Here is a 12606-nt window from a genome sequence, read left to right on the forward strand (position 1 = left end):
TGTGGACAGGCAAAGGAGTCCCAGAGAAGTGGGCCCAAGTATTATATGCAAGTCTGTGTAGTTTGTTTTAATGGGGGGTGGGGATGGGAGAGTGGTTAGGGTACCCTTTATGTTCAAAGAAATTAAAATGACGAAAAGTGAAAGATACAGCATTAATCAAATGGGCCAGAGAATGATTCAAAAAACCATGAGGGAAGCATCACATGTTTTCTGAGAAATGGCTGGTTGAAATGCCAGCGTACCCTCGGCTATTCCACGGCCACAGTTTTACTTCTGAGGCTGAGTCACGTCCTCCTATTTCTGTGGTTGTTTTACTGGTAGCTCTGCTTTACAGTTCATTCATTCATCCATTTATTGCATCATTGCAGTGTTGCATTGAAATAATTGTGTCATTGATGCAACAGATAATTACTGGATACATTCTCTGTGCAATTCTCCTATCAGGTTCTATGCAGATAGGATTCTTGGAACTTCGGGTTAATTCATATATAGGAAAAGGGGAACTTGATATTCTGCTGCAGTCACAGGTAAAGTTGCCTGGGGCAAGTTGGTTAATCACTTTGATTTAGGTTTCTCATCTGTTTAATTGTAATATCAATAGTGACATAAATTAAAACTTCAAGGATCTTGGGTAGCTGGCATAACTGAAGACAGTCTCTAATTTGAGTTAGTTTAGGTTGTCTGTAAGTCAGATCTTCTCTTAGATACATTAATCACAGCGGGGTGTTGCCAGGGCAGCTCACATATACAAAGTTAAGCTTTGTATTTGTGTTTACAATGTCCTAGAAGAGCGCTGTCCTTTAGAACTTTCTACGGCTATGGAAATGATCTATTTCTGTGCTGTCCAATATGGAAGCCCCCATCACATGTGGCATTAGCACTTGAAACGTAGCTAGTGTAAGTAAGGAACTAAAATTTTAATTGTATTTAATTGTAATTGATTTGAATCTAAAATGTCACATGTGGCTTGTAGCCAGTATAATGAACACAGTTCTAGAATCCTCTGCTGTATATAATGATATATACTCAAGGTAAGCCATTTTGAGTTCTACGCTGTTTGAACTTTCAGCCTAGTTGAAACCTGGGTCTTCATGGAAGGTGAGATTGTCTCAAGCTGTAACTGAGTAAAGGTGATGCCCACAGCTTGAGGCTAGGGCTCCAGCCACATGAGTCCTGGACAAGATGCCTATCAAAGAAAAGGTTTACCCTGCAGGTTTAAATTCCCTGGGTCATTTTCCAGTTATCTCCCAGATCATCTTGAGAGAATCCTAAGAACTTGGCCTACATGCGTCCTTTCCCCATTTCTGTTTCCAGCTACTTCAGACTAATATTTTTCCTCTTCCCTAGCAAACTGCAAAATATGGGTCTATAGCTTCTCCTGAATCCTCCAGTTACTCAAGAAAATGCATAACTAGCCTCTCTAGGTTTCGCAAAACGTTGCGCTATAGTCACATAGAAGCAGTGCTTCTCCCATTTCTTTCACTTGGACCCCGAAGGGAATCGTAAGGTGGGCACTTCACACATTAGGGCTTAAGTATAAAATGAAATGAAGAGTCTTACTTTTCCGTAACATGTAAGTGCAATAAACTCTTTGGTGTTTAACTCCAGCAAAGGCAGAGAGAGGGCCGCATTCTTGGTGGGCAAGGGGAGTAGCCCCGGGTGCTCTTCCTCCTGTCTGCCTTCCTCTTCTCCCACATACCCCCCAAGTCTTGCTGCGGAAGCCCCAGTTCTAGAGAGAATGGGGAATGAGGCAGGGGAAGTGGTCACAGGTAAAAGAATGACCATATATTCCAGGGAGTAGAGGTCTTGTGCTGTCCTGAGAAGTGGGGCACCTGGAAGTCAGGGAAAGCCTGGCATTGTATTATGCTGCTTAAAAATTCACATTGTTCTTTGTCAAAAATGTAAAAAGCCATATAAAGCCAGCCTTTTAAAAATATGGTATATTTACAATGTGTAAGTCCTAATAAACATTCCCACAAGATTGTTTTCTCCTAAAAACTTCAGCATCTGCTTCTGCAGGTAAATAGACTTGGAGGTTCTTAGAAATGTACCTAAACTTTTAAGTTTCCGATTTGAATTTGACGTCATGAATACCAGTTCCTCCCTCCTCCTCCTTCTTCTCTTCCCTGCTCTCCCTTCCTTATTCTCTCCTATTCTTTATTTCTGTCTTTGTCATCGTTTACCTACATTAATAGAACAATTACATAAAGTTTCCATTCCATTTTCTTAATAAAGTTTTAACATTACAAGTTGCATTAGGTAATTTTGCATTAATCTTAGAATTATGAATCTGACCCACTATACTCACCAAATGAAGATAAATAATTTAAAAAATAAATATGTAGATTATCCTAGTTTTTTTAATTTTTTGCATATAGAATCCCAGGTTCAAAATCATTTTTCTTCAGAATTTTGAAAATATTTGTCCGTTATCTTCTCTCACGCACCATTGCTGTGGGGAAGCACAATATCTACGTCAACTTCATTCCTTTATATACAAATGTGGAAGCTTTGTGAATTTCACTTTTTATTGTTGGAACCTTGAAATTTTAGCAGTTTTCCTTTTTAAAAAAATTCATCCTGGTCACTACCAAGTGAGCTCTTTCATTCTTCAGCTTGTTCATTCTGCATATTTTCTTCTAACGTTTAAAACAAGTATTTATTCCCTTCATTTTCTCACTGTCTCCTTCTGGATATTAGATGATTGTTATTAGATGATTGTTGTTAGATGATTGTTTCATTGTTTGGATTGAATCTCAATATCTCTTAAATGTCCTATTTTCCAAGCTTTGTTTTTGTGTATGTTTGCTCTACATTCTTGGCTGTCCCTTCAACTTCATCTTTTATATCATTAATTTGGCCTTGGTTGTATTAACACTTTCACCTTTCATTAATTTTTAAAACTTTAATAGTCCTCTTATGAACTTACTGAAGCCCCTCCTTTCCCCTAATTTTTCCTTTATTTTGTGATCTGTTCCTGTTTCTCAGCCGCAATAGCCTCTCAGCACTCTGAAGGTACTAAATTAAACCTTAAATTCCAAGGTTCTCTTTTTTTCCTTGAATTATATCTTTCCTTCAGGGTCATCTGTTTATTTTTGGCATCATTACATTGCTATTGTTCAGTTAACTTTAATCTTTGGATATTGATTTATATTCATTAATGGAGAACTAGATTGACTGATTGCTTAGTATAGGTAGTGGTCATATATTTCTTATGCAGTTATGTAGACCCGTTTTCTCCCAAAAACTCTCCCCCAGAACAGGAGTCTGGGCCTGTATGAGTGGTGAAGTGTGTCAATGTCAACTGTCACACTTCACTTCAAGAAATAAATATGGTATCAATGCCAAAGTAACAAGATCCTGCAGAATCATAATTTGTTTCCTTTTCAGGCAAACCCAACTTTCCTTTTTATACTCCTGTCTATATCCTTTTAGAAGCCCCCAATAAAGTGCAATTCAACATTCTTTCTATCCGGGACCACCGAACCCATACTAGGACAGCCACTAGCACTCCCAAGGCAGGTGGTCACTCTGTCACCGAGGGGACACTTGGGTTTTATCCTGGAATTACATTTAGCTGCTGCCTGCTGTTCTCCTGAACAGCTGTTGCCTTCTGAAGTGGGCGATGCCTTCCTGCTGTTTTTATTTTCACTCTGGATATGTGCTTTTTCTGGATCAGCATTTACCGTCCACACATTTTTCTCTTATACCTTTTTTCAGGCCGAAGTTTTTCTCTACCCTTATCAAACCGCTCTTGCTTGCTTTTTATCTTGCAGAAGCATCCAACAATTTCTGTTCTGCTAATGGAAATGTTTAGTGGTTTCTAGATCTACTCTTTGAGAAAGGTATCTCTTTGACATTTTGAGTGATTTGCAGGGGGAGAAGAATGTGGTATGTGCATTGTAATATCTTGATCCAATTTTCCTACGTTGATTTTTCAGTAGTATTTGTTCCTTTCAAAAAATGTGTTTTTTCCTTATTATAAAAGTAATACATCGTCTTTAATGGAAATTTAGAAAATATGGACAAGCGAGGTAAAAAATGAGTATTTCTATGGGCCCAAATAAAATTTTATGATTTAATTAAATATCCAATGAATGTAATTTTCAGTGAAATTCTAACCATAAAAGAATAGAATATTTAACCCTTGTTTTGGTAGAGCTCTTATACACTAAATCACAGATATTAAGTCACCCTTTGGATACATAATGCAAGGTCTACAATCCATTTCATCATGAGCAGAAGTTCAGTGCTCAAACAGATTTTTTCTAATATTCAGAAGATGTGAATCAATTATTACCTTCAGTAACACATTTAATTGAGCAAAATAGTCAATCTAATTTCATAATTGATAAACCGTTAAAGGTGGGACTAACTCATAATTAACTGTATAAATATAGGCATACAGTCCTTAAAAAAAATGTTATATCACACATATACATTTGACTGCATGGCCCAGAAAACCCAAGAAATCATGAGTTTATACAAATATGAATTTGTTTTTTCTCTCTTTCAGAGGAAACTGATCTTTGCTTTAGCGTAGATCCAGCTTCCTTCCATCTTTCTATTTTATCTTTCACATGTGGCCTTCATTCTTTTGCTTGCCAAGGGGGCTGGGCCACTCCTGCCAGCATGCCCGTGTTCCTGGTGGTTCCTGGAGCTTGTACCAACTGACTCTATCTCTCTGACTTCAGTTTCCCAGAAGTCTTACTTGGTAGAATTCCAGTTACCTCTCATTGCCTAGAAATGTTATACAATCATCCTTAGCTGCAAGAGAGCCTGGGAAGTTGATATTTTTTCATTGTACACAAAAGTTCCTGAAAAAAAAAATCAGGGTCCTACTAAGGAAGACAGGTGACTGGGTTTGGGGCAGGCAGTTGACAGGATCTTCCACACGTACCAGTGTCTGTCACCGGGCCTGGTGTGTGGTGAGCTCCCAGGACTGGCTGCTAAGTGGCCAAATGCAGTGATCAGCGCATAGGCAGTCATATCTGTGGGTGTCTCAACATGTCTGTATGAATGTGCACATCGTATGCGTAACACGTGATTAAATGCAGTTACCCTTGGGAGAACATGCCTGAATAAAAATGCACTTTCGTTTTTCTCAATAGCCAGATGATTTTTGTTGTATCCCAGCTCCTCTTTTGGATGTGAACCCAGATGAAGAAGGGATGCCAGCAGTTCCCTGCAGAAATGGTCAACTGGTAAGACAGAGCAAGGGGATCAGGAGAAGTGGTTAATTCAAGGCAGCCTGGAAAGTTTAAAAAAAAAAAAAAAGCCTACTTACCTTGTAACAATGAAGAAAAAAGGGGACTCAGACTCAGGAATGAATAATTAAATAGTTAAATCCGCAAATTCTATGGGGCCTGCTTGTACGTACAATAAAAAAACAATCACAGCTGCAGCTGCAGCCACAGCCAGAAGTCAGTACATGTGGGAGGTCATCAGCTAAACTATTGTTCTCTTTGCTGAGTGCATAGTGGAAAATTTTATGCTACCTTCCATAAATCTTTCAAAATTAATTTAATTGTCACTGTAAGAAATATTTTGGCATTTAAGTTACTTTCTAAATGTAAATATATTGTGGGACGCAGCACTGTAGCATCCCGAACGTGTAACAATAAGTGGAAAAAGTGCACAGTCTTGCGCAGGAGGTAAACACGTTTTATTTAGAGCCCACCTCACCCAGTTTAGTGCAAATTTCAAAGAGTGATGATCTGAGTTCCAAACTGTCAGTGAAGCTATTTCAGTGAAAGAGATGAATCTCATGCTGTGATCTGTACCTCCTGGCATGAGGCCTGGGTCCTCTTACTGAAGTGGTGACCCTTCACCCTGAGAAGGACATGGGTTCCTGACATCTTCCTCCACCTGGACTCATGGCAGCAGAAAATTTACAGTAAGAGACCTTCCTCTATCATGCTTCTATGTGTTTCCTTCTCTTTAGCTCTTTATTTTCTTTCCTAGCAGAGGAAGAGGGATTCTTTGTTGTTTTAAGAGTAACCCCTGTACCATTCTTGATCTGATTGATGATGATGATGATGATGATGATGTTTAGATTCTCTACAGTTTACTTTCATCTTGCATATATTTTATGTGGGGCACTCTGTCCACATCTTGCAATTGTCTCGATACAGGCTAGCCCCTGGTCCCTTCCAAAATTCTGCTCAAGGGTTTGGATGTGGCCAGTTTGTGTTCTGGCTGCTCTTCTGTTGCCTGAGGGTAGGTCAAGGTCTGGAGGTGGAGGGTGGTCAGCTGGGGCTGTGAGCAATCCTGTTTTCAGATTTTTGTCTCTAATTTTTTTCTAATTTCATTGCATTTCTCATAAGAGTGTGAACTCTGTCTAGTCAGAGGTCTTTACATTTTCTGTTGAGTTGGAAGATTTTTCCCTCGGTTCAGGGAGTCTTCTATACCATCCTTCCAGCCAGGACACTTGATCCAGGCATTTGTTCCTCTCTGCCCGCCTGCTCCCCTTCACAGCAGCCACTACCTCTTCTCTCAGCTAGAGGAGGGGCAAGTCAGAGTAGACACGGGGTGTTTTCAAAGAACGATTTCTATGAGCTTTTCACCCCACCTACCTCTACCTACTGTTTTGATTGCCTCCTCTTCACCTTGGGGTTATAGGGATGGCTCAGCACATGACCCCTGACACTGGAAAGATGAGACAACAGCAATTTATTACATGTTCTCACAGCCCAGGGAGGGAGGACACTGCACACCATACAGAGCCACATGTGGGGTGCACTTGGGAACAGAGTGAACAGCCAGGCTTTGTAGTATCAAGAGGGGGAGTGCCCCCTTGGTTCTCACAGAGGATGGATTGGCTTGTTTGAATAATTCCATGGGTGGACAGGAAACTGAAACCCACTACTCAGGGATAAGCAAGAACTGTGTCTGGCTCCCTGGATAAGGAGTGTTGTCTTACTAGGGGACCTTATCTGAGGGAGCAAAGTGGGAGGGGAACTTGGGCTTAGACCACTTACGGCCCTCCCGCTTTTACCGGATGTCAAGGCAACATGTAAGAGTGAGTCTTGTTTTAGATCTTGTTGCCTCATTGACACTCCACATCCAGCCGTGGACTCTCATGATGAGTCTGTGCTTATTTTGTTTCTTTTCTCTTTTAGCACTATCCCTTTTATTTCAATTCTTTGATAGTCTTGTCATCTTTTAAAGGTTAAAGGCAAGTGTGGTGACGAAACACATGAAGAAATCTCCCACTGAGGTGAACAAGAACGATTAAGTTTTATTCCAGACACACCCCTGAACTACTCATCAGTTCATAGAATGAGAAAGCAGTACTGCTCTTATCCCTGGAGGAGGATGAGGGCTAGCCCGCCAGAATGACCACAGAAAAGAGTAGAAATAGTAATTTCCATAATCACATATATTACAAACTGTTACATCTTCTTAGCAGATTGCATCTTTTATCCTTTGAGCAAATCTGGCAAGAAATATCTCTGGATACTAAATTTTAATAACTAAAAGGCTTAAATCCTAAACTGGTTAGTATCAGTGTGCTAGGCTGTTGCTCATTTTCTTTCAGAAATTTGTAAATATTAATCTATTTGCTTTTCATATAGTGTTAATGTTGAGAAGCCTGATGCCTCTCTAAATCATTCCTTTATTTGCATCCTACTCTCATTTTTATATTTCTGGAAGCTTTTAGGTTTATCTTTGTTGTTAGAGACCTGAACTGCCATCAGGATATGAAATCTTTTTTTTTTTTTCTTATCATGATCCAGCACTCAGCTTTTTGTTTCTGAAACATGTTTCCTTTCAGTTCTGAACATTCTTTTCCCATTATTTCTTTTACTTCATTATCTCCATTTTCTCTCTTCTTCTTTTCATTTCTTACATTAAACTCACACAGCTCTTAAGTTGTCTCTTATATTTCCCATGTCTTTGTTTTCCGTTTGTTCTGTATGCTAGCAGGTTTTGTCTACATCATTTTGTGGAAACCTAATTCTCATTTTTGTCATGAGTGGTTATAATTGGGTCCCTGTTGATTTTTAAATTCAGCAATCATACTGTTAATTCATAAGAACTCCTCCTTTTTTCACTGATTTACCCTTTACTGTTATAGTTAGTCCTGATTTATGATTGCAATAGTCTCTCAGATCTCTCTGAAATTATTAAATCATTATAAGCCTTTTTCTCTTCCCTCACTTATCTCTTTCTCCCAGAATGTATATCAATATACCTTTTTTCCAAAATGTTGATTTTCTCCACAGCTGACTTTTTTATAGTGTTGATTTTTCTCCAGTGGCTGATGATCCTTAGTGATGGTCTGGATTGACTAGTTAATGACTTTTAGGATATGTCATTGCTGTATGATTTCTCTGCCATTATACAGATATTTTCCCAAAGGGCTCTTTATTGAATAAGAGGGCTGACCTTGGGTCCTGTGTAAGCAGTAAGGTATGTGAGCAGTCCGTGAATGGACGTTATTTTAACAGCACACATGGGTGAGTCCGTGCATGTGTGCATATGTAGACACACGTACATACACACGTACACACACAAATACACGCATGCACATACCTTCAATGCCAAAGGGAGAGTGGCAAATGACATCATTCCCAGACAAAAATCATGTTCTCCTTTTATTCTCCCATCCATGTCTTTCATGAAGGTCCAGAGTGACCTGATATTGAGGTGTGTTTTGGTCCCAACCCTGGGCATCTTCCCAAGGCAGGTAGTTCACTTCATTCAGAGTGCTTTCCTTGGGTCCATACGTGGCTGCCGTCTGCTGTTCAGTGTAAAGGGAACTGTTGGGAGTTCCGTCGGGCTCTTCCTTTAAGGAAACACTTTACAATAAATTATCCTAGCCATTGCCCTGGGGCCCCTTCTTGTCCTGTGTGGTTTTCACTCTAAGCTTGGTTGTTTGTCTGTTTGCTTTTTTGTGGATTTGCCCTTTCTTTGTCTTATGCTATCCTTAGGCTGAGAATTTCTTTACAATTATGAAATAAATTACTTACTTTTTATTTTCCAGGAATTTCTAACAATTTTTAATCTGTTATTAGAACACTTTGTTGGTTTTCAGTGCCCTTGGAGCTATACTTAAAAATACGCCCTTTCTCTAATTCTGAGTGATTGAGAGTGGTACACTCTCTGACCTCCATCCTGACCTAAGTTTTCTTGTACTGCCTTTTCAGCATTGTTTGCCCTTCCAAAGAGATGTGTGTTCTTCATAGCAATATAATACATACACATTGGGGGAAAGTTAGAAAATATGGAAAAGTCAAATGAAAAATGTTTCTAAGGTCTCGTGTAAAAGTTTATTTCATTAATATCCAGTATGCTTAATTTTGCAAAAAGTTGCTTTAATCATGGAGTAGAATATTTGCATCTTATTTTGGGAAATGCCATTATATCACAAATGCTGCTAAAAATCTTAGAGCATATGCACAAGGCCTACAGTGCAGCACATCGCAATTAGAATAGTCTCAAATCCATTTGCTGCATAGTGAAAATCAGAGCTTTTCCAATACTCATTGATGGGAATGAAATATTTGGTTCAGTCATATGTGTTTGTGAGATAATCAGTCTAATGTTTTTCCAGTTTCAAAATGAAAAAAAACCCTGAATACTCTTGCTTTTGATTTGTAAATCACTCCAAAATACAGTCATAAAGTCTGATTTTTAAGTAGCTTAGTTTAATCAGTAAGCTTCCTGACTTAGACAATTAGAGGTTTATTTTCCTTACAAAATAAGAAGTCTGCGGCTGGTTTGACTAATATCCCTCTCATGGACCTACCAAATTTTTATCTTTCCATTCTGTTCCACTCAGCATACAGGCTAGTATTTAATGCTTACAGGATGTCTGGGCATCACAGGTACCATGCCCATGTTCTGGGAGAAGCATCAGCCAGCTGATTCCATGCACTTCAACAAGAAAACATTAGCCTTCCTGGGTGCTCTACCAAGTAGGGTTTCACTTGAATCTCTTTGGACGGAGCCATCACATGATCACACTTAGTCCTTTTAGATAGACACGCAGCATCTTGGAGCAAGATCATGATATATGTTAAAGAAGAAAAGAAAAGTGGGTTTTGGCAGGCAGGCAGCAGTGTCTGCTTTTGAGACTCATTTCTATTGCAGTGCATGACATTTATGAGGCTCAATATCCTTTTGGAGGAATTGGTGAATGCTACCAATTGCGCTGTAGTCATTAACTCTGTGTATGTCCACATGGCTGTGCATTTATACAGATTCTAGTGTAATGTATAATTGAATAAACAATCACATAGTGGAAGATATGCCTGGATAAAAATGACTTTCATTTCTTTCATTAGCCAGGCGATACCTGTGACAACCATCCTAGTCAGTTGGACGACACCCAGGAGGAAAAAGAGCTGCCAGGAGTTATCAAAACAAGTGGTTCCTTGGTAAGTGATAGCAGGAGAACTGGGGTTAGGGATGAAAAAAGAAGCCATTCCTTCAAGACAATCATGCAAAACTTCAAAACAACGCAACATAATTCAGGTGGCTGGACAACTACAGCTGTCAACATGCCTATCTACTTTTATTTGATTTGTAGGAAGCCATTCAGCAGTAAATGAACCCGAGTTTAATAGTTAAAGCCACAACTACATGCTCTATTAAAACAGATACAAACCCAGAAAACCAACGATGGTAGGCATTTCTTTATGACAGATTTAGTTCCTTTCCATTTTTCGTTTATTTTGAAAAATTCTCATAAGAGTGTTGGTTCCATTGAGTCACAGCTCCACCAGCTATGGACGTCAGGTCACAGGACAGCAGTAGGTGTCCTCAGGTTGTCCACTGCTTCCCTGGTGCAGGGCAAACACCAGGCATCTTAGTTCTGACCACACTCTTCACCCTAGGTGTCTAGTGCCCTCCCCTTCCCAATCCCCCTGCTTTTCCCCAGAGCCACTTCCACTCCCCACTTACCCAGAGGAGGGCAAAGTCAGGCAAACGTTGGGAGAAAGATCCAGCTTCTGTCAGTTTACAAACGGGAAAGATTGCTTTATTTATGGTTTAGCCAGAGCCTGTTCTCACATCTGTTTTTACTTGCACTTCTATCCTAAGCTACCTTTTCTCTCCCTTGGTGGAGCTTGTGTACTCTACCTTTCCTTTAATTTTTCCATCTTCATATTCCCTCACCTAACTTCCTCCCAGGTAGAAAAAAGCAAAATGGTGAATCTAATAGGTTCCCTCCTCCCTACTGAGATGGTGTTGGGGAGAGACTGAGTTTCAAGGGCTCTGCTCATATTGACCCCAGATGTGGTTACTCACACCTTTAGTTGTTTTCCCTCATGATTTGGAGGAGATAGTAGTTGTCTATTTCAAAAGTGTCTCCATTTGATTAGGAGGGAGGTGGATTTTGGAAAAGAATTTACATTATTCCTGGAATATTTCTCTCTGACCACCACTCGTGTGAATGTTGCTGGGATTCTTTTTTCTTTTTTTCATTATGTTTTGTTGACTCTACTAGGTTTTAGGAGAGAAAGCCTTGGTCATTGACTTAACTCTCCCATTTTATTCCAGAATATAATCCCTATTGTTTACAGAAATAATACATAACTCTTTTTTTAAAATTAATTTATTTTATTTATTTTTGTCTGTGTTGGGTCTTTGTTACTGTGCGCAGGCTTTCTCTAGTTGTGGCGAGCGGGGGCTACTCTTCACTGCGTTGCGCAGGTTTCTCATTGCAGTGGCTCCTCTTGTTGCGGAGCACAGGCTCTAGGCACGCAGGCTTCAGTAGTTGTGGCTCATGGGCTCAGTAGTTGTGGCTCATGGGCTCTAGAGTGCAGGCTTAGTAGTTGTGGCTCATGGGCTTAGTTGCTCCCTGGCATGTGGGATCTTCCCAGACCACGGCTCGAACCCATGTTCCCTGCATTGGCAGGTGGATTCCTAACCACTACGCCACCAGGGAAGCCCCAACTCTTTCTTTTTATATTAAAATTATCCACAGTTTTTTCTCTGCTGGTATTTCCAAGCTTTAGTTCCGTCGCCTTTCTTTTTTAATAACATTTATTTATTTGTTTGTATATTTATTTATTTGGCTGTGCCGGGTCTTACTTGTGGCACGTGGGATCTTCTTTGCGGCATGCAGGATCTGTTAGTTGCAGCATGCGAACTCTTAGTTGCGGCATGTATGTGGGATCTAGTTCCCTGAACAGGGATTGAACCCGGGCCCCCTGCATTGGGAGTTCAGAGTCTTAGCCACTGGGCCACCAGGGAAGTCCTAGTTCCTTCGACTTTATCACACAAATCCTCTACTTTTGAAAACAAATCAACTTTCTGTTTCAGGAACATAGTTGGAGCTTTCCAGTGATAAAATTTTGTTTGGTCTTCTCTCATCTTTTCAAATGGGCAAAAGATTTGAATAGACACCTCTCCAAGAAAGAGATTTGGATGGTGAATCATCTTATGAAAAGTGCTCAGTATCATTAGTGATTATGGAAATGCACATAAAGCCATGATGAGATAGCTCTACATACCCTGTAGAATGGCTGAAATTTAAAAAGCTGACCGTATCGACTGATGCTAAGGATGCAGAGCAACTGGAACTCTCATACATTACTGGTAGGAATGTAAAATGGTCCATCCACTTTGGAAAATAATTTGGTAGTTTCTTAAAAT

General features: G+C 39.8%; 1 protein-coding gene across 2 annotated transcripts in view; it reads left to right on the top strand.

Annotated features, from left to right (window-relative positions):
* Positions 1–12606, top strand: part of ARHGAP28 (Rho GTPase activating protein 28) — a 146711-nt gene that overhangs the window by 85101 nt on the left and 49004 nt on the right. For both annotated transcript variants that reach the window (XM_082853581.1, XM_082853582.1), the window contains exon 4: positions 10293–10385. In XM_082853581.1, the coding sequence (XP_082709707.1) occupies positions 10293–10385 (93 nt within the window). The remainder of the gene's footprint in view (positions 1–10292; positions 10386–12606) is intronic.

The sequence above is a fragment of the Leucopleurus acutus genome, assembly GCF_964270905.1.
Source record: "Leucopleurus acutus genome assembly, chromosome: 13".
NCBI lineage: Eukaryota > Metazoa > Chordata > Mammalia > Artiodactyla > Delphinidae > Leucopleurus > Leucopleurus acutus.